We start from the raw sequence: 26,916 nt of genomic DNA on the forward strand, positions 1-26,916 counted from the left end.
GCAGCTCCAGAAACCAATGAAATCACAACCCATGCCATGTCCCTCTCTGATTGTTAGGAAACTCTAACCTATATCACGTCAAATCTGCCTCGTTGCACCTTTGTGCTCATCACTGTGGCCTCAGAGCCCAGTCAGAGCAAGTTTCGTTAATTACTCTTCCCCAGGACAGCCATCCAGGTCCTCAGGCACGGTCACTATCTTCCTCCCCATCTTCTCCTCTCCGGGCTCCGCAAGCCCGGTCCGTTCAGCCAAGGCTCCCGTGGTTCCATTCCTATTTCTTCAGCACCTTTCACCAAAGACTGGATGACCTCTGGGGAATATTGTAGAGTGAATTCTGCTCTGATGCTCCGGGGTCCCTTTATAATAATAATGATAGTGATGGTAATGAGAGCTAGTGTTTGCACAGTGCCTTCTAGAACTTCTAGATAACTGAGTGTTATCTCATTGAATCCTCACAACACCCCTGGGAGGTAGGTGCTATTCTGCCCGTTTTACAGTTGTGGGAATGAGGAAAATAGAGCTTAAGTGATTCGCCCAAGGTCACATAGCTAGTAAGTATCTGAGGCTGGATTTGAACTCAAGTCTTCCTGACCAGACCCAGAACTGTATTGTGCCAGCAAGCTTCTTTACTGTAAGGTTTCCTTACCATTAAAAATATGGTAGCTGGGTGATTACAAAAAAGTCTCTGATATCTTCACTGGATTTTAACTGCTTACCTCTGAGGGCTCCACTTTGATGACATAATGCCATCTTATTAATTGCTGAAGGAAGACAATAAAAGCCCATGATCTTCCAGAGATAGATGGAGAGATGAGTAGATTAAAAGACAGATGGAGAGATGGAAGGATAGAGAGGTAGACAGATGGATGAATAGATGGGATAGATGGAAAGATAGATGATGGATAAATAGAGAAAGATGGAGAGATGGAGAGATATAGGGAGAGAGAGTGAACTTCAAACAAAAGCTTAGTATATGCTACCGGTGGTGGGGAGACCTGGGGCCTTAAGGTCACGTGTGGTGGGTTTCTCCGCACCCCTCAACCCTCCCCACCATGCTAGACACTATGCTGAGCACTGATGATAAGAATACAACCAAGCAAGACTGTTGGTACCCTTAAGGAACTTAGCTCTTACTGGAAAATACATCTGAAGTGAGGCTAGGAGTGTGCCTGTGTGCTTGTGCATGTGCATGGGTGAGCCTGTGGCAGGATGGTGGCTTGCCCTACAGCCATGTCCTGAAGCTGAATGCCCTAATTATGCAGGTTATTATCATGGTCATCCCTCATTTTGAGGACTGTTTAGTGTCCAAAGGTTAGTTCTTCTCACTTTTTACATATCGAGGTTAGCATGGTGAGCTTTTGTGTAGCATAGGTTTCCAGCCCCTTCCTCAATACTTTCTATCTTTGTGACCCTGGGCGAGTCACTTCATCTTGCTGACCCTCAGTTTCCTCGTCCGGAAAATGCAGATATTCCTATTTGTTGTCCCAACCTCCCAGGATTGTTATGAGGACAGTGCTTAGTCTAGTAGAAAGAGAACTGCTTTAGCATCAGAGGATCTAGGCTGGAGATGTCCAGCACTGCAGCTAGTTAGCTGTGTGACCTTGGTGAGGTTACTCAAAGCCCTCTGGACCTCAGCTTCCTCATCTCTAAAACAGAGGCAGGCAGACCTTCTCTGTCGCCCCCTCCTCTGTTCTGAGAGAAAAGTATGTTGTCGCAAACCTTAAAGAGCTGTGGAAATGTGAGCTATGGTTATTTTTCCATTGTTGCTAACATGTCTCTTCCTTTACATCCTCAGAGCATTGATATGGCCCACAGCAATATGAAACCAGGCAAGATATTTGTCAATAAGGGAGATGTGGAAGGTGCCCAGATCAACCGGAGTCCTTATTCTTACCTGGAGAATCCACTATCTGAGAGAGAAAGGTGAGGTGGAAAATGGGGAAACTAGAATAATTTAAAAAATAAACAAACAAACCCCCAACCGTATAATAAACACTTTATTGACTCTAGGATAACATGGAGCTTCCTCTGTTTGACTTTTAATGCTCTGGCTCCAACCCATCCTTCCAGCCTCAGTGGACATCCCTCCCCTCTCCCCATGCTGTAATCCAGTCAAACTGGTTTTCTCTCTCTTCCTTCCACATGATACTCCATCTCCCGTCTCTGTATCTTTGCTCAGGCCATCTCCCATGGCTGGAATCCACTCTCTTTTCACCCTCTCCTCATAGAATCTATCTCTTCCTTCAAGATTCAAGTAAAACCCAATTTTCTACACCATGTGTAGCTATGACATTAGGAAATAATGTTCCTTTACCACTTGTGAACATCAATACTATGGCCCTTCATCACAACTCCTGGAGTGAGATCTTCAGAAACACAATGGTCAACATACAATGTTCATCGCTCTTAGGCAGGAAAAATCCAACTCTGGGCCACTAAAGAGGGGAACTGGCTGAGCTGATCACATTTACTCTATTTTACTGACTAGGTATTCTGCCAACACGGATAAAGAAATGCTGGTCCTGAAGATGGTGGATCTGAATGGAGAAGACCTAGGGATGATCAGGTACCATATTAAAAAATTAAACTTAAATTTGAAAGATCATCCTTCTTTACAAAATGAAAAGTGTGTGATGGTCTCTTGGTACCTAGGAATCCAGCCAAACTGGTAGACCATTGAGGTCAACTCTCCATCTCTCTGAAAAAATGAAAAAAAATTAAGCTATATTTATTCTCCTTTTCTTTCTCCTCCCTCTCCTCATCTTTCTTATCACTACTCCCTTCTCCTTCCCCCCCTCCCCCTTCCCTCCCTTACCTTCCCCTCTCCTCTCCTCTTCTCTTTACTCCCCTCCCTTTCCCCCTTTCCTTTTCCTTCCCTCCCATTTTCTCTCTTCCTCTCTCTCTCCTTCATATCGTCATTTTTCCTTCCTCTCTCCCTCCCTTCCTTTGAAGATTTTTTTTGCATGATGTTCAAAGAACATAAAACACAAATTCACCACCATTTCAGATAAAACTGAAGATGCTGTTGAAAGGAAACATGACACAATTGGGTTCTTGAAGCTTTCCAAGAGCTAAGGCAAAAAAGAGAGACGTATTCTTTGCAGTTTTTGTTTTCTGGTAAAAGAGAATCATAAATGTTTATGTGAGGGGAAAAAACTTTTTTCTGAATGAACAAGCATTCATTAAGCACCTACTATGTGCCTCACCTGAAGAATATTGCTTTTAAAAAATGGACCCTTGTCCCAAGGAGGAGATGGGTGTCGTTAAAATCACTGTGCAATTTCCCACAGGCCACTTCCTTCTCTTTTCCTTCTCTTACTCCATTCTGAGCCTGGCTCATTGTCCATCTGCAGCATCTGTCCAACATCTGGTCAAAGATAGGAAGTGCTTTACCAATTTTAAGGAGCTACCGGATTGTTATCATTGTCATTGGCTTCACGTACTGAAAGACGGCCTCTTGGACTTCGCCATCCAACTGCACATCAATTTTTAAAAGTAATAATTCCATTAACTCACCTTTCTATATTACTCAGCAATTTATGAAACATTGTCTTTATAAACCTATGAGGTCAGCAGGGAAGTTATTTTTATCTTTGTGATATAGATGAAGGGGCTGAGCCCCGGAGATGAAGGGACTTTGCTGGCAAGAGAAAGAGCCAAACATCAACCAGGGCTTGTGCCTCCAAGGCTTGAGCGCTCTTTACAACACTAAGGGGATTCTAGATCGAGCACTGTCAGAATCAGCCGTGGGCATCTTGGCGTAGCCTCAGGACGCTGGACCCGCGTGGGCAGGCAGCAGCCTCTTCCTCTAGGGTCAGTGAAGACAAATTTCCATCCCTTCACAATCTAACTCAGATGGGCCCATCCATCATTAGGTGATCTAGGTTGTCTATTACCTACAGATTAGGAAACTGAGGCGCAAGGAGATTAAGTGACCTACCTCAAGGTCACACAGGCAGTAAGTATCAGAGGTGGGATTTGAACCCAGGGCCTCTGATTCTAGAGCCAGTGTACCACCTAGTGTACCACCAATGTACCAGATCTTTTTGCTTTTAAGGCCAACCCTCTGTCCGCCACACCAGAAAGACTTCTTGTTATTACTATTACTGTTGCTGTGATTACAGCCTCGTTTTTCCCCCCAGTGGAGTTCAGACAGAAACATTCCTGGGACAAGTTACTAGTCTATGATTATTTTAAAATACTTTCTTTTAAAAATTATGAACTTAAAAAACAATCAACAAGATGACCACTTAAAATACAAAGGAAAACAACAAAAGAAGAAGATTCCACCTGAAATTGTAAATGTTATGTACAGCTTATTTAAAGGATATATTAAGTTTGACGTGGTGGTAACAGAACTCATCCTGTTTATGTCAGTCAGCAAGTCAGTGGTCATTTACTAAAAGCTTGCTATGTTCCAGGTACTGTGCTAAGCACTAAAGATACAAATACTGAAAAAAAAAAAGATAGTTCCCTCCCTCGAGAAGCTTACAGTCTAAAGGGAGAAGACAATAAATGCCCCAAAGAAAGCTGATCCAGCAGAGGGACATGGAAGGTGCCCTTGGGGGCGTGATGGTGAAATCAAAGGGATCTAGAACGAATGCGGCTGGATGGGAATTAAGGCACTGTCTGAGGACACGGACGTCCTGTCCAAGCCTCTGGGGCCGATGGATGGAGGGGATGGCCCGGGGGAGCTGCTGCATTTCTAGTCCCAGCAAGATCGGGACCCCCAGTCTCAAAAATAAAAAAAAAGACTTCTCTTTTCTGCCGCTAGAGAGCCGTCTGGGATGTTCTATTTGTAATAATCCACGCGATCTCAAGTTCTGGATGCATCTACTATAGACAGCAACGTCGTTTTAAGTAATCGGCAGACCATAAGATTCTATGACCATGGCGGTTGTTAACGGTTATTCTGTCACCAGGCGCTCCGTTGCTCCTTGCTCACACTTGTAGAGTGCTTTGTACCTATAAAGAACTTTCACAGACATTAATCATCTCATCTCATCTTCAAAATAACTCTGACAGGCAGACAGTGCAATTATTCCTCCCATTTTACCGACGAGTAAACCGAGGCTCAGATTTACGAGCCTTGGTTCCTTGGGCAAGTCATAGGCTCAGGATTCAAGCTCGGGACTTCCGATTCCAAGCCCCGCGCTTCTTTTAACTGTTTGTTCAGTGCCTGAGTCGGTGCAGGACTATGCTCGTCTGTGCATCTTGGAATCATAGAAGGAGGTGGGAGAGAGGCCCAAGGGCTGCGGGATGTTCTTTCCTTCGTTTTCACGCCTGAGTGAGAGATATTGAGGGGAGGCTGCAGGAGTGGCAGGGGTCAGAGCCGAGCTTTTCCATCCGCTCCAGAGCCCTTGGTGATGGCTTTCATCCAGCAAGTGGTCCTCTGGAATGTAACACTCCTGCTGCTGTCTCTCGCTGCTCTATCAAAATCGCTCTTTGGGTCTATTTAGCGAGGTTCAGAGAACACAAAACAGCGACCTTTGTTTCGGAGTAATCCAGCCCCTCTGGTGGCTGCAGAGAGCGCAGACTGCTTTAGGCTGACCGAGGTAGATTTGTTTGTTGATTTTCCTCAATTTAATTTTTTACTTTTTGAAGTCAGCTAGATCTGATTTGATTTTTAAAAAAAATCAGTTCTACTGATGCCTTCCTTCTGTTACATCCCAGTAATTTCTGGAGATTCACCATCACCAGCTGAGAGAGCAGCCTAGCAAAAACAGCCTCTACGATGCATACAACGGTCTTCCCCCTAATCCCTACCGACGTTAGAGCTTTATGATTCACTGTCTCTTTCCCAAAGCCACCAGCAGCTGTTAAAATTATTCAGAATTTAGCCCGCCTCACTGATATCGTGTGCACCGTTGTGTTCTTTAGGCATATTGTTCTTGTTTCTGCTAACTTCACTCTGTATCTGTTTACACAAATCATAGCACATTCCTTGGCGTTAGATCTGATGAATCATAGAATCCCAGCATGTCAGAGCTGGAGGGGCCTTCGAACATGGCAGGTCAGAGCTGGCAGGGACCTTAGATCAGAGCTGAGAAGGACCTTAGAAAAGAGAATGTAAGGATGTCAGAGCCAAAAAGAATTGGAAAACCTAGAACATGGATTGTTATGACTGAAAAGAACCTGAGACCCAAGGGATGGTCTAGGGAAAACCTTCATTTTAGATTGGAGCAAGCTGAGGCCCAGACAGGTGATAGGCTTTCCACGAGGTGGCCAAGCTGGGATATGACCCTTGGTAACGGCTTCAACTCTGTTCTCAATGCATTTGGAAGGAATCAAGGAGAAAGGTCATCCTTACCTGCCGAGTGAAGCTCTTTCCTGGGGTTCTTTACTCTGAGCCAAGAGTTTAAGACTTGTTTTCCAATTAGAGCTGTAGAAAGAGGGGGTTTGCATTTGTATTCCATTATCTCTATCTCTTGAAGCAAGACAGGTTTTCTCAGGAGACTGCACGTACAGTGGACATCTTTCACTTTGTCAGCTCCAGGCTTTCACTATTCTCTCCCTCCTGCTCCAGGGGCTGGTAGAACATGTCATCCATTAGTCTCCGGATTTTTTTGGGAAGCTCTAGGGTATAGTCTGAACAGGTGTTAGAACTGAAGGATGGGTTGCTTTCCTCCATTCAAATATCTCAATGCAAAGGAAGAGGGCAGAGGAGAAAGTGAGAGCAAAAAAACGTTCTTTAAAATATTTAGATCATATTCCGAGTATGGGACCAAGCTTAGAAAATTCAATTTCTTACAATATTAGGGCCAGTTTGTTTCGAGGATATTGACTCTATTGAAGTCCTACTTCGGTAGCGTAGAGGTGGGTCCTTGAAGGCTATGCCTTTATAGAACAAGTTTTGACAGGCCCAACCAAGAGGCATAGGCTTTGGCATGGAGCCCATGATGGATGCCATGTTTATCATCCAAAGACCAGGCAGGCTAAATAGGGACATGACCATCATCACTAGGAGGGCCACTGGCAGATGAATTCTTTGGCCATGGCAACCACTGAAATGAAGGAAAATGAAGAGTCCTGTTTGACTCCCTTCTGCTTCTCCAAGGATATTGGCTGAGGAGAGAAATTATAATAATATAAAAATGATGATGCTGATTGCTGGTATTGCTTTTAAAAACTGCTAATGACTCTTGTGCACATTACATAGGGGGCTCTATGGTGGTGGAAAGAACACTGCGCTTGCAGTCAGAGAACCTGAGTTCAAATCTGAGTTCTGCCACTTATTACCTGTTTCATCCTGGGCAAGTCAACATTCTGGCCTCAGTTTATTAATCTCTAAAATGAATGGGTTGGGCTTGAAATTAAAGTTGTAATTTTTTCCCATCTGAGGCCTCAGTCCATCTGAAGTCTATCCATGAACCTTTGGGGAGTTCCATGGACCCCAGGTTAAGACCCCCTGGACTAGAGGATCTCCAGGTCCCTTCCAACTCCTTCAACAACTTGTGGAACTAAGTCAAATAGGTATTATTATCTCCATGTTACAGATATGGAAACTGAGGTGAGAGGTGAAGCAGACTGACCAGGGTCCCACACTTAGCAAGTGTCAGAGGTGGGTTTGAACCCAGGTTTCCTGTCTCTGGGGATAGGACTAGAGTTACCAGGTTTTCTCTGGAAAAGGGGCAGAAGGTACCAAGAGATGGAAAGTGAGGAGCCAGTTTGGATTTTTATTTGCCTCATTGAGACATGCTACTGTAAAGTCTCTTCCCCAGAGGTGCTGAGTAGGGGAAGCTCTGAACTTAGTCAATTTCTTCCTCCTCCTCCCAGGACTGGATTGACATGGATTCTGATAGTTTCACTGTTTTTTGTTTAATTCTCTGCCCCGGCTGGAGTAGATGGTGAGGATGGTTCTATCTAAATCTTCTTGATAACCATTTGATTCAAGTGAGTCACAAGCTGATAATCTGTAAACCTGCCTGTTCAAAGTTCAGAGGTCAAGGCTAAGTAATATGGTACAGATGCTATGGCCGGCCCCAATCATGGCCTTTCCTTGGATGGTCATGCACAGGCAGCTGGGTATTATTCCTCCTGGAAATATGGAGTCTATCATTTCATTCAACCAGAGTCTGATGGCCAGTCTCATATATCTCTCTTTTAGAAGGTAATGAACCTTTATTAAGTGCCTAATATGTATCAGCTACCACACTAGGTGCTGGGGATACAAAAAGAGGCAAAAAACAGTCCCTGCCCTAGATGAGTTCCCAATCTAATGGGTTTCAGAAGGGTGGCTTCAGTGGTAGTGCATAGCGTGGAAGAAATGCCCAATTTTAGGCCTGGAAGACATCTTCAGCATCATCGAGAACAGCCCCTAAGAGGGGAAGGGACTAAGAATCTAGAGTACAACTCTAACTTCTAACTTCTAACTTCTAACTTCTAACTTCCAGTTCTAACTGGACCTCAGAGCCTGAGTCCTGCCTTTTACAGACTATGGAACTGAGACTGAGAGAAATTCATTGCCCATTGTAACCAGTGGGAGGTGTGCGCCTAGAGCTCAGAGCCTTCCTTTCTCAATCCACATCAATTAATCAACCAATCAACAAAGGCACTTTGTACTTGTAAGCTAAGCTCTTACAGACAAACATAGCCTGGGCTTTCTTTTCCTTTCACCTAGCTACGATTTTGTTGCAAGGCTATTCTGTTTTGGTCTGAGTGCTGTAGGCTATAATGAGCTCTTGGTGTGCGATCTCTCTCCACTGATGCAGATTGCACCTCTTCCACACCTTAGAGTCACACAGAGAGAGATTAAGTGACTTACACAGGGCTAAACATACCTAGGTATCTCAGAGGCATGACTGGGACCTAGTTCTTGACTTGGAGGCTGGCTCTCTGTCCATTATTCAGGATCTCATGTTTCTGTCCGTGATGCCCTGCTCTCAAGCTGGCAGGTCCTTGATAGAAAGCAGTGCGACATGTGGAATAAGGAGTGGTTTTCAATCAGAGGGCCCGGGTTTGAATCCTGCCTCAGTACTTGCTCCCTGTGTGGCCTCAGGCAAGTCACATTTTCTTTCTGAGCCTCAGTTTCTTTCTCTGTAAAAGGAGAGGGTTGTACTAGATGATCTCTTGGTACAGTGGAAGAGGGCTGGGTTTGGATTCAAAGACCTTGGGTCCAAATTCTGACTATAGCTCTTATGACCTGAGTGACCTTGGATAATTCACTTACCTTCTCTTGGGCCTCACTTTCCTCATCTGGAAAGTGAGGGGAATGGATTCCATGACCTCCAAGATCCTGTTCAGCTCCAAATCAGTGATGCTTCATTTCTGCCTCCCAACTAAACATTCACTTTTTTTCTTTTTCTCTTTAATTTGATGAATGTTTTCTAATTTGGTGAAGTTGTGCAAAATTCTCATGGGACACATTGATTGCAATGCCTTTTTTGTCCCTTCATCTTTGTTCCTGTTCCTATGATATGACTCCTCATTAGGAGACTCTGGGGTTACCACAAATCTGCTCTGTGAATACCAAGCAATGCAAGGGATGGCAGAGAAGATAAAATGCTACGCATTCTTTGCCTTAATTAATTTTGGGAACAGAGCTTCTCCCATTTTGTAGGAGAGAAGTGGAAGTGATTTTCCAGATTCAGGCATTATATAAATTGTTAATCAAGGAACTTTGACTTAGAAAGTACTTACAAAAGCAGGAAAGCAGACTAAAATTCTTACCCGTCACACCCAAAATACATATATCTATGATCTCTCCATCTTCCCTCCATTCATTGATTTTATCCAGCTTTCTGTATGGTTTGCATCTGTATATTCCTTGGAGAGAATGGTCTATGCCTACCTGCATATAGCCCTCGGCATTGTACCACATGTAATTAGATATCATAAAGGCTGTTGATAACAACAACCATAATTACAATTCACATTTATATAATGTGAATGGTGACCAAACATTCATGAGAATGAGGGTTCTGTAATTTCAGCCTATCTTAATCATCAAACTCAGAAACATTGCGCTGAATGAAAACAGCACGATGGCGTCAAGGTGCTGTGGCGGTGGCCGCCATGTTGAAATGATGACCATTTCTACTGTGTCTTCTTTCTGCGGTGAGATAAGGACCAGCTGCCCCCTTTCTTGGCGCAGCGATCACTCCAGACCTCACACCTCACTTCTGCCTTCTTATTCTTCTCAGCTGGTTTGCAGTACATCCAGTAAGCATGAACAATACAAACCACCTCGTCAACAGTGACAACGTTGGCTATGCCTCTTACCTGTTTGAGCAAGAGAAGAACCAAGGACAGCTGCCTGGACAGGTGAGATCCCTCCTTATCTCCTCCCCATTTTGGGGGATGCGAGTGGCAACTCCATTTTGGTTTATCACATCATAGGGTCATGGAAGGTCATTTTGGTCAACACCCTAATTTTACAGTAGGGGAAACTGAGGCTCAGAGAGGTTGTGACTTGACCGAATCCCTTGAATTATCATTGTCATTCATACAGTGCTGAGAAGATTGAATTATTTTCCGCAGAAGAAAATTCCCAAGAGAGCTCTGTAAAATGACAGGGTTAGACTAGATGCATTCCAAAGCCCTTCCCAGTTCCAGTTGGATTATCCTGTGACCGTCTGCGAATGGCACATGTTAGCAATAACCCAATAAATCCCATAAGGAAAAGGATAATGAAGAATTCCAGAGTATCTGCTCTGCCTCCCAAATGACCTTTTCCTAATTTTTTAAACTTTTCACTTGGATTTTGCAAGGGCTAATTCAGTATACAGTAACCAGGCTCCATGGCAGGTTATCCTCCAGGACAACTTCTAAGTTGTTTATTTAGATATTAGTATAAATTATCCTATGGAAACTTGACATAACATCCACAAAAACCATAGAAGTAGAAGAATAAAACCAGCCTGTTAAACCTGTGTCTTAAAAAGCTTGAAGGAATCTCAAAGACTATCCTGTCTAAGACTTTCAGTTTACAGGTGAAAAAGCCTCAGCTCAGAGAGGGCAGGTAACTTGCTGGGGGCCACGCAGCTAGGCAGCAGTAGAGTATGCCTGAAACGTATGATTCTAGATCTGGCCTAGCCAACATGAGAACCAACTGTGGTTTGGAATTCCAGCTTCGGGGATGGATCCCATCATCATATTTCCCTCATCTTGGCCACGGAAACAATGGTTTCTCCTTGTAATAATCTCCACCTGAGTGGAATAGGGGGCAGGACTTCTCCAGCTCTGCTAGGGCCAGCTTTGGCTCCCATGGCTCAAGGGAAGGGGCTCAGAAGGCTGAGGGGCTATCATGAGAATGGACGGGTGCAGGCATGAATGTGAATGAGGGTCCTATGGGCTTAGTGGATAAGAAAATGTAGGGGCAAGACCTTCTGCTTGTTACACCCTTGAGATACTTCTTGGTTCCAGGCTGGGTTCCCAGTGAAATACTTTTTATGTTCTCCCTGGGGCCAATCTCTAATGGGAGGTCTGCCTAACTCCAAGTCCAGAATACTACTCACTACACAGATTGCCTCTCTACAGGGTATTCCTAAAGTCTGGACACATAGGAAAGGTGGAGCTGTTGCATTGAGTTCACGTGAATCTTGCAAAGCGCATCAACCTTTGCATCACAAATGATGGAAATCATGTTGAAGATGTTATTTGTTAATATTCCAATTAAATAAAATGTTGTTGAAAACTTCATTCATTTCATTTCTTGAAAATATGCATTTTTGCCTATGTGTCCAGACTTCATGAACACCCTGTAGAAAATGCTTGATGTCATCATCACCTCTACCTCCATCCCCATCCTCATCGTCATTGTCAAAGTCAACCTAAGATCATATGACCATAGATTTAGAGCTAGAAGGGACCACAGAGACTTTGGTCCAACCTTCCATTTAGATGACTTAACTGAGGCCTAGAGAGGCAACCAGCCTGCCTATGGTCATTTAAATCATCTGTAAGCTGAGTCAGGATTTGAATTCAGATTTTTAAAAAAACCCTCTCATTTTTACATTCTTTACCCTGCACTCCACTGCTTTACCCTCCACTCCACCATCCACTATAAGTTGATGATTCTAAGATCATTCAAATCTACTAATTCTGTTATATGTACACTTTTTTTTATGCTTACCTGCTTTCTCCTCCAAATAGAGGGCAGAAGGAAAAAAATCTCATCAGCTGAGATAGGATGGAGCACAAACATTGGCAGGGAATTGCCTGTTTAGATTGAGCTTTGTGGCAGATGTGTGTGTTTGTGTGTATGAATTTGTTAGAAGCCCAGAACGATTTGTTTTTAAAAGACCAGTAGGTATTCTGATTTCCAGGAGAAGTCACCAGACACAGGGTTGACTCCTCTGCTCTTTCTGTCTTCCTAGAGTTCAGCACAGTGTTTGCTACATAGTAAACACTTAATAAGTTTTTCATTTGTTAATTAATTCATTCATCCTTCCATTTGTCCATCTATTCATCTTACATTTACACGTGCTGTTGGTCTTCAATGTGAAGACATTTCTGACTCCTTGGAGAAAAAATTCTTCCACTTGATAGTGACATATATATATTTTAGCCACAGTATGACTGACAATATTCACACTTCCTGCAGTGTGAGAATTTTCATACATTTGACTTTATCCAGAACACTTCCCCATCTCATCTTTTTATTGTTTGCAAATGGTTTGGAGAGGGGAGATTGATAGAATCTGCTGTCTGCATTTTTAATACTCCTTGTATGGGAAGTAAGGAATCATAAAAAAGTCTTTGGGCTTCTCTTTCGGCAGGGTCCGTTCGTAGCTGCTTTTGCCTCCTCAAATCTTGGGGATGTGTCACCCAATATTCTCGGACCTCACTGCATCAACACTGGGGAGTCATGTGACAACTTCAACAGCTATTGTCCAATCGGTGGGGTAAGTAATAGACACAGTACAGCCTTTCAGGGCTCAGATATTCATTTCATTTGCATTCTTCAGCTTGGGTCACCAACATGGCATGATCAGCAGGGCTCCCCAATGTCTACTCTGCTTCTTGATGGAATATTGTTTTCAAAATGAATCCTCAGTGGTCCACTGCATAAGATTATAATTTTCCCATATTCCATTGAATGCTTATACCATGAAAAACTGAAGGTGAAATAGATAGGGGGAAAAACCCCTCACCTTTTTACAGAATCACCAAATGGCCAAGTAGGAAGTGACCTCAGGGGCCATCTAGTCTAGCCAATATCTAAAAAGGAATCCCTTCTTTATCACTCTGGTGAATGGTTATCCAGCCTTTGATCAAGGGAACAGGGAAGGAGAAGCCACTACCATGGACAGCCCGTTACACTCTTGGACAGCAGTGGTTATTTTTGCACGTGGCCAACATTTTTGTGCAACTAAATCTCTCTTTCATAAATAAGCACAATGGATTTCACCAGTTTATTGGATTTTGGCAATTGAAAAACGAAATAAACAATAAGCAAAACCCAATAAACAGCCTCGTACAGAACAACGAAATGGCTAGCATGAGGGCACTCACTCTATTGTTTTGCTTTAGTATCTATCTATCTATCATCTATCTGTCTGTCTATCTATCTATCTATCTATCTATCTATCTATCTATCTATCTATCATCTGTCTGTCTATCTACCTATCTATCATCTATCTATCCTACTTGTCTGTCTAGCTATCATCTACCTGTCTGTCTATCTATCTATCTATCTATCTATCTATCTATCCTCCTCCCTTTGGCTATGTCAAGTATGACTTTAGATCATTAAAAACAAGCAAATTAAAAAAAAAACACACAACCACATTCCTTTACTTTTCCAAGCTCCTCAGTGCCTCCATCATTCACCTGTGGTTGCTTCTCCTAATTTACATCAATGATGTTACCTGTAAAGTCTTCTTGAATGAGGAGTTCATCTTGGCCACTCAGGAGAATTTCCAAGCCAAAAGTCACTGTGTTTCTTTAAGTTCCATTTTGAAATAGGCCATGCTGTCTCGTTCCATTTCCTTCTTTGCTCTGGAAATGTTGGCTGCTCTAATCTTTTGTGATATTGTCTTCTTTTTTTTTTCATTTGTTTGACTTCACCCCTTCCACCTCTGCTTTCATTTTTCTTCTCCTCTCCCTCCACTCCTGCTGTTCTTTCTATGTTCTTATTTAGGGGAATTTTATACAATTGAGTTTTGTAACCTATTTGGAAAATTCTTCTCTAACTCCTGCCTACATTTACCACCACCAGGCACAAATTCATAGCTCTCTGGTAGTACTGACCAGACTCTGTGGTAAAGGATAGGAAATGAATGATCTATGCCTGTCTTGGTATTACTCTCCAGGCCTCTTTTGCATTCAGGAATGGTGGACTTAGCAAAGAATGTAGCCATAACCTGTGGGCTTGCACATTGCCCAATACCCCTGGCCACTGGAGATCCCTGTAGGTCTCTTTCCAGCCTAGGCCCAGGTCTTATAGCCCAATGGTCCCTGTCTCATAACCCCATTCATTCAATAATACCATGATCTGATAGTTTTAACTGTGAAGGCATTTTTTCCTAATGAGGTAAGGTGCTCTATGGCTTCCTCTTCTAATGCCAGGCCTTGCTTCTTAGGTTTGTAGGAAACCTAGAGGAGTTTTGTGGGGATCCCTTCTCTGCTGCCATCAGTTTAAAGATTCGCTGACTGAATTCTCCCAATGGCCTGTGATTCCACTTCCATTTAGCCACTAAACATAGCTTTTATAAAGAGACACTTACTTCAGAGCAATGACAAGAACGTAAGCCTTTGGGGATACACTCTCCCCTATATCATCTCAGTCGCTGGGGAGAGTAGGCTCTCCTTAGCTCAGTACCTACTTAGAAATCCAATTTACAGACAAAGGTGGCATTTCTGCTAGACCATTTCTTGTCTTAGCAACCATTGGGCTGGGGACCTGATGGTCACTCCCAAAGATCTCTCCTTGCTCCTCTGAGCTTTGATGCTTCGCTGACTCTGGACTCAGACTCTGGAACATGGCAATGTCAAGGAACCCTCTGGACTTTTTGAAACTTGTTAGGTTGAAGAGGCCCCATTCACATAGAGTAGAAAAGGAAAAATCCAAAGGCCAAGGGCCAAGGCCCATTTTTTGGGACCCTGTGGCCTCAGAAGGAAGAATGATCTCTTTCTTGCAGTATGCTTTCTTGCTAGTGCTGTGGGCAAAGGAGTCTCACCACCAGAAATAGCATAGCTAAAAGGAGGGAAGCAAGAAACGGATGGCAGAAACTATCCACCTTGGCAGCCTATCAAAGTACCCTTCCTTCACTGCATGGTTGGCAGACCAGAATTAGTTACAGAATTTCTGCACATGTTCCACAGGCACTTCCCTTATTCATCTTTGTGTCTTTCCTGGAAGCAAGCTCCTTAACTTCTCAACATGGAGAGGGTATGGCACCTGAGCAAGGTGATGGAGTCTGCACATGTGCCAGGCCTCAGTCAGACTGACTTCAGGTCTAAATCTGTCTCTTTGCCCCCTGGTTTTGTCTTTGGGGGTCAAGCAAAACACACCTAATCCCCTTTCCACTTCACAATATTTCAAGTACTTAAAGGGATCTGTCATGCAGAGGGCCCTGCATCTTCTCTCCTGAAGGCTAAATAAACATTATCCAGTCCTTCAATTTATCTTCCCATGGCATGGACTCAAGACCCTTCCCCACCCTTGTTGTGCTCCTCTGGACACTTTCCAGCGTGTCAATATCCTTCCTTAACTGGGACGACCAGGACTGCCCATGGCCCTCTAGAAATGTCCTGACCAGGGTGAGGGACAGTTCCACGATCACCTCTTCCAATCCGGACATGTAGCTTGTCTTACTGCCACCCGAGACAGTGTTCCTTTCTTGCTCTGCTTCCTTCCCTCTGAATTTTGTTGGCCGCATTTCGAAGTCTGAAGACTCGGGGGTTTACTTATTTTTTTTTAATTTTTGGAGCTCTTCCTACTTTGTTGAAGCTATTGTTTTCAATCATTTTTAGTTGCTCCTCTAGGATTCTTTATGTACAGCCTCCTGTGATTTACAAAAACTGATCATTTTGCTTCCTCTCTGCCTGTGCTTTTTTTCCCTCAATTTCTTTTTCTGTTCTTGATGCTATTGCTAGCACTTTTAGTGCTGTGTCAAAAGACATCCTGCCTTTGCCCCTGACCTTTGAGGTCTCTCTTCACACTGACACACTGTGGGGTTAGCCCTGGTTTCAGTTCTAGCTCTGACATTTGCTAATCTCTTCTAAAAATGATGAGTCTAAAATAGACTCCATCTGAGGTCCCTTTCTGTTTCTAAATTCCAGGATTCTGCACTTTTCTACTAAAACTCAGATTCTATGTTTAAGCGATATTAGTGGAGAGATGACTTTTTGGTCTTAGTGCTTTGAATGAATGAGTAAAAGGCATTTATTGACTTCTGAGTGTTGGAGAAGAAAGGGCCTGTCCTCAGGGAGATGAAACCTCAAGGGAACAGTGTCCAGGAAAAGGAAGGCCAAAGGAAGAGGGGGAACAATAGGGTTGGTATGCAGAGGCACTAGACCTGTTGATTTGATTATGGTTCTCAGAGAAAGAGAGGGAAAGGTGGTTGTGGGCCGTGGGGGAGGCATATGGTCATTGGCAAGGCAGAAAATGGCCCCAGGGGTCTCCAGGGGTTGTAGAGCTTTTTGATCAGGCTGGAGAGGCCTTTTCTGGTCTATAATATTGCTGTCCTTAAGAGATTCCTTGTATTTCAACTAGTCCTGGTTTTGTTTGATTTCCTGCCAGTCTGACATGTGCATGGCCGCCGGTCCTGGAGAGGATATGTTTGACAGCACCCGGATCATAGGAGACACCATTTATCAGAAAGCCAAGGTAAGCTGGGATCAGACTCTGTCCTCCCGTACACGTCCTAGCCGCCAGCCTAGCAGTGACTGAGGCTATTGTATGACTTCATTCCACACACCAGGGTAATTAAGAGCTCAGCGATGATAAGGAAGTCAGCAGTTTCCAGATTTGCCAAAGAGGCTATGGGAGAGAATGTGCCAGATATGATGGTAATGCTGAGAGATTGTAGCCAGAGCAATCTTCCCCTCCAGTCCTTCTCTTGCTTTTCATCTTCTGCTCTGTGTAAACTAATCACGTTAGTGCTGGAATCACGATAATCACCCTGGGTCTCGGAAGGGCCCCCACGGCTCCAGTCTCCCTCCCTGTGACTCCCCAGATCAGAACTCTCGTTCTGTGCCCCTTCTCCCTTTTATGTGTTTCCTCTCCCATTGGAACATAAGCACCTCGATACAGGATAGGGACTGATGCCTTTGCCTCTGTATCCCCAGTGCTCAGCACAGTGTCTGGAACATAGGCAGCATTGGGCATATGCTTTTCACTCGCTGATTGTTTTAGGATTCAAAGCCCCTTAGAACCAAATAGCAGGGCAAAGACATTACAGATTATTGTATAAAACTGAGTATGTATTGTAGGATTCAAGGAACATTATCAAATAAGAACAGATAAGGTCTAGTAGCAAGAATTCTTCACAGGGAGTCAGAAGACTTGGGTTCAAATCTATGTTAACTTGGGAAGGTCATGAACCTTCCTTGGGCATCGGTGTCCTCATTTGTAAAATGAGTGCCCTGGATTAATTGATTCCTAAATTCCATTCCATGATATGGTGTTGAGCTGAATTTGGAGGCAGGGCCTTGGCTTTGGCTCTGCTGCTTCCTACCTGTGTGCCCTCAGGTAAGAGGTGGTCCGCAAGGACCTTCCAGCTCTGAATTGTGATTCTGTGGTCCACATCAGGCAGGACAATCCTGGAAGATTACTAGGTGTCTCTTTTTCTTTAAAACTTTTTAGATTTTTTATTTTTAGTTTACAACACTCAGTTCCACAAGTTTTTGAGTTCCAAATTTTCTTCCCCTCCCCCCTCCCCCCCAAGATGGCATGGAATCCCATATATGTTCTACCTTCTCATTATGCTTATTTACACAATAGTCAAGTTGTAAAGAAGAATTACGACCAATGGAATGAATCATGAGAAAGAAGAAACAAAACCAAAAAACAAGAAAAAAAAAGAAAGAGAGAGCAAATAGTTTGCCTCAGTCTGCATTCAGACTCTGCAATTCTTTCTCTGGATGTAGATAGCTCTCTCCATGATGAGTCCTTTGGAGCTGTCTTTGAACCTTGTATTGCTGAGAAGGGCCAAGTCTATCAAAGTTAGTCATCACAGAAGCGATGTGTCTCTTAGTGACCCAAGAAGAAATGCTTTTCCTATGAATCTAGTTCATCTTATTTTCTAATATTTTCTGACTTGGTAAAGATTTTAATTTTTTTCCAGGGAATTTTATCCCCTCCCAGCTGATAACAGAGATAAAAAAAGAATGGTCAGATTTCTTTCCATGAACAGGAATTTCTCCTGATCCTTTGCTCTTCCTGCCCCCATTCTTAAATCTTTCTTGGGCCAATCATTTTTCATCAGTTCTGCAAAATGTCAACTAATAATAATAATCCTGCCCTTTTAGATTCTCGGGGGAGTTTCAAGGATCAAGTGTGCCCAGATGTTTGCAATGATGCCCTGGGAACAATCGTTCTAAATGTATAAGGGATACTGAGGGTCACAAGTATTGTGATCTGTAATCTGTGAATTATTATCCCTGATTGAGGAGCAGGCAGAGTGGTCTTGGCAGCATATGTTCCTAGCACAGATAAGTGCGCCTCTTGCCTGTTTTCTGAGCTGTCCCATTCACAGCTACGTCATGGGTTTTAAGACACTTCCTAGAAGCATTGGAGGGAATGCTAGGCTTAGGGTCAAGAAGGTCTGGGTGCATGCCCTGCCTCTGATACTCCCTAGCTATGGACCCTGGTCGTGCAACCTTTCAGAGCCTCAATGGGACAGTAGATGGAGCCCTGGCTCTTCAGTCAGAGGAACTAGGATCAATTCCTGGCACGGCCACTCTGTGTGACCTTGGGTGTGTCCCTTAACCTCGAAAGGCCTCAGTTTCCTCTTCTTTAAAATGAACTAGATGCACATGTATAACCAATATCAGATTGTTTGCTGTCTTGGGCAGGGGGGAGGGGAGGGAAAAATTTGAAACTCAAAATCTTTCAAAAAATGAATGTTGTCTATTGTCTTTATGTGTAATTGGAAAAAAAACCCCAAAATGCTATTAAATAAAAAATGGACTAGATTCTAGCAAGTATATGGTCAGTTTCCTCGTTTGGAAAAAGGGGACAGTATCACCTGTAGCACTTGGCCTATAGGGTTGTTGGCAGACTCAGAAAAAGCCGAAAACCCCAAAAAGTGCTCTAGAAAGGTCAATAATTACTGCTAATGAACCTATGGTCTAATTAGTGGGGATCCCTCCTCCACAGCACAGACTGCAACCCTTCCCCCATTAGATGTTTCCAATGATCTAGAGGCCTTTGTTCTGAATCAAAGTAAAACAGGGTTTTATCCAGCATCAGGACCGTTCAGGAGATAGAACAAGAGGACAGGGGGTTCCCATTCCCCTCTGTCCAGACTGGCTTAGAGTCACAATAAAATGTTGGTGTTGGAGTGAGAGGGCTTGGATCTGAGTTCAAGTATCACCACTTATTACTTGTGTGATCTTGAGCAAATCACTCAGCCTCAGTTTCCTTCTCTGAAGATAAGGGTATAGGACAAGGTGGCCTAATTAGCCAGACTAATTATTTAAAATAGGAAGCAGCCAGATGCCCCTGAGAACAATTTATTTCACTTTCCACTCAGCTGAATTGGCTTTAATGACTTAAGTTTTCTATTAGTTTCACATGATGAATCATAAGTTCATCTATTTTGTGCTGGGTGCCTCAGCCACCAAAATTCCTAGCTAAAGCTCCTCGGTTTTGCCATGTGGGAAGAGTGAGTATTCTCTCTGTCCTTGGTTAAGACCATGAAGGCTGAGCTCTCTCTCTTGCTCGTGTAGATCATCACTGCTGTGGGTTCAAAGCCTCTATCCCTCCTGGCTCCCATCTCTTTCTAGAGAGCACTCCCTGACCCCTGGGGAAGCGATGCCTTTTGGGCTTCTGTCTCCCCTCAGTCTCCTGCTCCTCCTTCCTTGTGATTGTCCTCACAAGACTGTAGGAAAAAAGGATCATGAATCTGGAGCAGACGGAGACCTCCGAAGCCATCTAGGACACCCCCCTCCTTTGACATGGAGGTAATTGAAGCTGAGAGACCATAAGACTTACCCAAGGTCACAGAGGCAATGAGTTTCATAGATCGGTTTGAACCCGTGTCTTCTGATTCTGGACTTAGTGTTCTTTCTGGTATCCTGTGCGCTAATGAGATTGGTAGCTAATTAAAGCATTTATTAGACACTTTGTGAGACTTTATTATTTATTAGGCACTCATTAGTATTTTTAGGCACTTAATATATACACTTCATATGATCTAGTGAGATAGGCAGCTAAAGCATTTATTAGACACTTATTAGACACTAATAAATTAGACATTTATTAACACTTATTAGTGTGAATTAGACACTTTATGAGACTTTATTATTTATTAGGTACTCATTAGTATTTCTTAGACATTTATAAGTACACATCATGTGATCTAATGAGACAGGTAGCTAGTTGAAGCATTTTATTAGACATTTTATTAGACTGTATTATTTGTTAGACACTTATTAGCATTTCTTAGATAATATGTACACATCATGTGATCTAATGAGATAGGTAACTGGTTAAGGCATTTATTAGATACTTAATATATACTCTGCTGTGGCTAAGCACTGGGGATACAAATACAGGCAAATAAGACAATCCTTGCTCTTAGGAAGCTTTCCTCTTGAGTGGGGAGGACAACAACCAAGGAGGAGCTGGAAAGGAAGAGGGGAGTGCCTGTCGAAGGTGAGGACAAGCTTGTGCAGAGGCCTGGGCCCTAGCCATAATAGGCAGAGTTCACCTATCAGATTCAGGGGGATAAGGGCAGAATCTATAATAATTATAACTCAGGTCTGTATGATACTTTAAGGTTTTACAAAATGTTCTCCTTCCAGCAGCTCTACAAAATAGGTCATGCAAATAGACATTATCATCATCAGGCCTTAAAATGAAGAAACTGAAGCTTGCTCATCAAGGTTAAGAGACTTGCCTGCAGTCACATACACACAGACACACACACACACACAGACACACACACAGACACACAGACACACAGACACACACACACACACACAGCTGCTAAGTGTCAAACTCAGGTCTGCTCCTGAATTCAAGCTCAACTTTCTTTCTCCCAGGCCTTTACAACCAAGGAATGACGATGTAGTCTGCTGCACTGGGTTTCCAGCTTTGGGCCTCCAAGTCTCTAGGGGGTCATGGGCTTGTGCTGACTGTCACTTGCCGAGTGGGACTTCCTCTGGTCTTCTTCCTTTCCTAGTCTTGGCTCAGTTTCCATGCTCAGAGCTCTTTCCCTCTTGGCTGCCATCTTGTAAAGTGCCTGGCTTTCTTCAAAGTTCAGCTCAGGCACAACCATCTCCCAAGCAAGGCCTTTCCTGGTCCTACCATTTTCAATGCACTCTTCCCCTTGAGATCACTTCATGTTGCTTGGTATATAATGTGTATTTATTTATCTGCACCCAAGTTGTAGTGCCCGCCTCCACCTGCCCATTTCTTGAAAGGAGCAGTTCTTTCCTTTGTAACCTCCGGGCTGATCACACAGGTATTGATGCATGACTGCTGAAGGCCGTTGAACGGATCTGCTTCCTTGACGCTCTTGTGTATTTCAGGAACTGTACGCTGCAGCCTCCCAGGAGGTCCTGGGTCCTGTGTCTGCAGCTCACCAGTGGGTCAACATGACGGATGTCACTGTGCAGCTCAATTCCACACACACGGTGAGTGCCCCTCAGTTAGACAGCCAAGCCACTCAGCCTCCTTGGCAGATGTCGGGCGTCTCCCACCTGCCAAGTGTGGGTGACCCTTGAAGCCGCGTCCTGGGGCTTCTCCCTTTCTCTCTCTATTCCCTCTCTTGGTGATCTCACCGGCTCCTGTGGACTTAGTTATCATCCCTGTATAGAATGCATGCATACATTTAATGCATACCCATTTAAATGTATACACACTTGCACATATATTATCCCTGTAAGAGACTTGGTATATATGTATGCATGTAGGTATATATGACACATGCCTCATACACACGTGTATGCACACACAGATGAGCCACACATGTTTGAGTATACATGTGTATATGAGAGGTGCATGTATAGATATATGTGTATATATGTATGAGGCTTCTGTATAGGGATGGTATCTATCTGTGCGTCTGTAGATATACATATCTATACACACACTTATATCGATACACCTCCATGCATATTTATGTAAGACCCACATGCACGTCCGTGTTATTCTACTCTCCAGCTGTCCCTCTCTATCCCCTCTTCGCTGCTCTCCTGAGCTCTTGGCTCATGGGTCCAGCTGCCTGCCAGGAGCTCTACCTGCCTGTATCACTGCCATCTCAAGCATGCTGCCTTTGAGAGAGAGCTCATCGGCTCCCCCTTTAAACCCGCTTCTTCTCCAACATTCTCTGTTTCCATTGGACTGTTACTATCCTTCCAGTGCTTTCAAAGTTATTCTTTATTCTTTGCTCCCTGTCATTGCCTGTGACCAACCAGTGGCTGTGTCACGTCTATCTCACCTCCAATCCAATAAATCCAATCCAATTCACATTTATTAACTGCCTTCCATGTGCCAGGCACTGTGCTAAATGCCAGGGACAAAAAGGACAAAAAGAAAGACAGTTCTTGCCCTCGAGGAACTTACACTTTAATAGGAGGGGGAGACAACGCACAAAAGGAAGCAGGAAAATTGGGGGGGGGATGCTGGGGGCACCTGGGGTGGGGCATCTTGCTCCATGGAGATGAAACCAGGAAGAGCAGCAAATGCAAAGTGGAGAAAGCTGAGTCTGCCCTCTATAAAGGAAGGCGTTGGGAGGGGTTTGGTACTCCACCTTCTGGTTCTTCAAGCAGAAGGGAGAGGAGGCTGAGGGAGGCAGGGTCCAGCACAGCTTCAGTTAGTGGCTTAGTGGTGAGATTCCCCTGGGATGGGGGGTGGGGGCTGGAACCAGGCAGAGCAACAGGTGCAGAATGTCTCACATCCGTCCTCACCATCCTAGCTCAGGCCCTGCAATAAGCAACAAAACTCTTGGTTGGACCTCTTGCCTCTGGTCCCCCTCCTCTCCAATGCATCTTCCCCAAGAATCGTCCTAAGGCTCAGGTCCTACCACGTCACCTCCATGCTCCAGAATCATCCCTGGCTCCTTATTACCTTTAGGATAAGACCCAATGTCCTCAGTTTGATCTTCAAAGCCCTCCACAGTGGGGCTCTGGCCGACTAGTACTTATGCATATTATAGTACACATTCCTCTTCTTCATGCACTCTTTTCTGGATAAACTGGCCAACTCGTTCTACCCCAAAGGCCATCTTCTGCCCGTAAACCTTGGCATAGGCTCTCTTCCATGACCTTGACTCCACAGCTTGGAATGTCTGCCTTCCCTCGAGGGTCTGCTCTGAAGCTGCGTTACCCTCCCCTGGTTCTCCCAGTTATCAGTTCTCTCTCTCCCTCTTCTCTGCCCTTAAATTATCTATATTCATTTGTTTGTATCCCCCTGAAGAAGTTAAGCCTCCTGAGGACAGGGACTGCCTTTTATTCTTGCTTTTGACTCCCCACCCAGTGCCTTGCACATAGTAAGTTCATAGCAAATGTGTATTTAATTGAAAAGAACTTTTGGAAATGAATTATTTATGTGACCAAACCTCTATTTCTTGTTTGTTGAAAACCACTCCTTTAGGCAAAAACGTGTAAACCCGCCCTTGGCTACAGCTTCGCAGCTGGCACCATCGATGGCGTTGGAGGCCTAAATTTTACACAAGGTGAGGACGTCTGAATTGGGCCCAGACTGTGAAGACTCTATGATCAGACCCGAAAGGGCGGGTTGATTGTGTCTGCAAGGATGTTTATTCTTTGTCATCTTAACCACCTTTTACAGGACTTCCTTGGTCACCCAATTGGTTTATAGGATTCAGAGTTGGCAGGGACCTGAGAGATCCCCAATCCACCCTCAGCCCATTTTTTACAGAGAGATACAGAGAGGCTAGTGACTTACTTTGGGACACACTGGTAGGACATGGAAGAACCAGAGTCTAATCTAGGTCTTCCAACTATAAGGACAACACTGTTCCCATTAGGATGTGGTTCTTCACTGGGCCAAAGTCAAAGGCCATTAAAATTCCCTCTCGAGGATGGCTGGCACTAGGGATATGTGCAGAGCTTGGAGCATGTGGGATGACAGATGTCCAAGAGGCAGGTGGGCATGTGGAGGGTATGGGATGGGTGGAGCTGGCATGGGAATAGAGAGAACCGGGTCCTTCTCCTGGCTTTGCCACTTCCTAAGAGGAAGTGTGTGGCTTGAGAGGAGAAGGGTGGACAGTCCTTAATCCTAACACCAGGTTTCTCTGGGCGTCAACTTCCTCATCTGTAAATTAAGGAGAATGGATTACATGATCGCCAAGGTCCCTTTTGGCTCTGAAATAGTATTTTCCTAAGCTCATTTATCTATGATTTAGGGTCCATATCTAAACCATATATAGTATATAGTATATATATAGTAAATATAGTATAACCATAAACGACAAACATAAAATAACCATAAACTAAATATATAGCGTAGGCATGTCCCAAACTTAGTCAACTATCCTGGGAAACTGGTTCTCCACACAGTCCCGGCTCCCAGGAAGGGAAAAAGTGGAATCCTCTTAGAAGCCTCCTGACTTTGTAAGGGCAGCTGAGCATAGGCATAAAGCATGATCACATTCAGAAGAGAGAAATCTCACCTTTATTCTCATTGATGAATCTCCCACTTTGAGTTGGGAGGAGAAGACAATGCTTATAGCTGAGAGAATGTCGGGGACTAATGAGCAGGAGCTGTTTTGTGTTGTGTCTTTGGATCTCCAGCACCCACCCAGCACAAACCCGGGCACATTGCAGGTGCTAAATAAATACTTGCTGATCCATTGACTAATTGACCAGCTGACTGAATGCTAGAGTCAATTTGATACATTGTTCATGAGGCAAAGTGGAGCCATTGAATTTTTCTTTGTTTTTAAGCCAAGGAGCAGCACTATCAGAGCGCAATCTACCCAGTGTGATCAGGCAAAAGAAACATTAGGAAAGTGATGATTTCATCAGCCCTGGGGGTGGTGTTGGTGGAGGAGACACTCAAGGCATCTTACTTACTGTGTGGCTTCTCACAGGGGCAACTGAAGGAGACCCTTTTTGGGACACCATCCGTGACCAGCTACTGGGAGAGCCATCCGATGAGACCAAGGATTGTCATAAACCGAAGCCCATCCTCCTCAGTACAGGCGAGGTGCTAGAAACATATATCTGCTTTTATTCATTGTGGATTTTAATGCGATCCATGATAAGCATCTATGAAAATATACAATCTTGTTTTCAAGAATTTTGTACTGTCTCAGTCACTAGCTATGTGACTCTGGTCAAGTCTCTTAATCTCTATCTGCCTCAGTATCTTCTTCTGCAAAATGGAGATAATACAGTTATCCCTTCCATATCATGGCTTTCCCCATCACGGTTTTGATAGATCATGGCTGCCATAAGAAATTAAATGAGACTTTTTTGGGAGTTTTGTGGAAGCTGTGGATGACACACAGAGGCCAGTGGACAACTCAAAAAAAGTTTAGAATCTCAGAAATGCATAAAAATCCAGATTGAGGGGGCACTGCACCCCTAGCCCCCATGATATGGAATAGATAACCATAATAGCACTCATCTCCCAGGGCTGTTGTAAGGATGAAATGAGAAATTTGTCCTTTACGAATGCAATACACTACACCCAGCCACTCCTATTCTGGAGACCTGGTTAGGAGGCTGGTGAGATTCTCCGATTCTCTAAAGTTCACAATGCTCAAGGGAGGGGTGGGGAAAGAGGAGGAAATCCACCCCCCCCATTCCTCACCTCCCCCTCTCCACATTTCCTCTCAGGGGCTTGGCTGGCATTGCTCTCTCCTCTCTGCTGGCAGACTCTTGAATTATTCTGGGTTCTACATTGGCTTGATATTTTATAGAAGATCCACAGGGTAGAACATGGTATCTGTTAGCTTAACGCCTTTAATTGATTTATTCAATAGACTTGTCCTCAGCTGATAAAGGTGTCAGGGCCAGAGTATGCCATATGTTTATTAAAGTGGTGGTGGGGTGATTGATCTATACAATCGATCCCTGCCTTTACACTTGACTTACAGAGCGGGGCGGGGTGTTGCGCAGCTAATGTGTGTCGGAAGCAGGATGTGGAACAAGTCTCCAATACAAAATCCTCTATTTAGAAAGTGACTGGAGGGGAAATATAGCTATCCATCTAACAAGACAAAAATTAAACCCCTTCCTTCTTTTTTATCCTGAAGATGTCGAGACCTAACCCCTGGCATCCTGAGATTGTTGACGTCCAGATCATTACTCTTGGATCTTTGGCGGTAGCTGCTATTCCTGGAGAGCTGACGTATGGTCCTCCTTCCCTCCCCCCTCCCACGTTTTGGCTGGCAGTGATTTAAATGTTAACTGAGTGCATGTTATTCATTGTTGGAGCCACTCTGGATAGGTGACAAAAGATGCTCAACTGGACGCTTCTGCTCCGTGACAAGAATCTGACTCTATTAGAATTAGCATCGAGGAGCAATAAGCAGATTAAAATCTCCCAAACTCCCAAGGCTCTTAGGGTGCCCCTGGAGAATGTACATCTGCCTTTTCTTGGTTAGCATCAACTGAAGATAATGTCAGTGGAGATGCAGACCTCAGTCAGGCAGTGAGCACACCAATGTGGTTTAGGGGAGAAGGATAGACAATCCTTCTAAGAAAAAAAAGTTGTCAGCATGAATTGTATTGATACTGCAGTGAAAATATATAATCTGTCCTTTGAGAAGACTAAAATGCTGTTACACAGTGTGGAGGCAGCCTCGCGGTGAGAATTAATATTATTCT

General features: G+C 44.0%; 1 protein-coding gene across 1 annotated transcript in view; it reads left to right on the forward strand.

Annotated features, from left to right (window-relative positions):
• The window catches only part of ASAH2 (N-acylsphingosine amidohydrolase 2), a 57,870-nt gene that overhangs the window by 12,945 nt on the left and 18,009 nt on the right, over positions 1 to 26,916 (forward strand). Inside the window, exons 6-14 of the mRNA XM_036736456.1 lie at positions 1,796 to 1,923; positions 2,489 to 2,566; positions 10,143 to 10,263; positions 12,720 to 12,845; positions 16,688 to 16,774; positions 21,646 to 21,750; positions 23,711 to 23,792; positions 25,173 to 25,288; positions 26,343 to 26,437. Coding sequence (XP_036592351.1) covers positions 1,796 to 1,923; positions 2,489 to 2,566; positions 10,143 to 10,263; positions 12,720 to 12,845; positions 16,688 to 16,774; positions 21,646 to 21,750; positions 23,711 to 23,792; positions 25,173 to 25,288; positions 26,343 to 26,437 — 938 coding nt within the window. The remainder of the gene's footprint in view (positions 1 to 1,795; positions 1,924 to 2,488; positions 2,567 to 10,142; positions 10,264 to 12,719; positions 12,846 to 16,687; positions 16,775 to 21,645; positions 21,751 to 23,710; positions 23,793 to 25,172; positions 25,289 to 26,342; positions 26,438 to 26,916) is intronic.

The sequence above is a fragment of the Trichosurus vulpecula genome, chromosome 8, assembly GCF_011100635.1.
Source record: "Trichosurus vulpecula isolate mTriVul1 chromosome 8, mTriVul1.pri, whole genome shotgun sequence".
NCBI lineage: Eukaryota > Metazoa > Chordata > Mammalia > Diprotodontia > Phalangeridae > Trichosurus > Trichosurus vulpecula.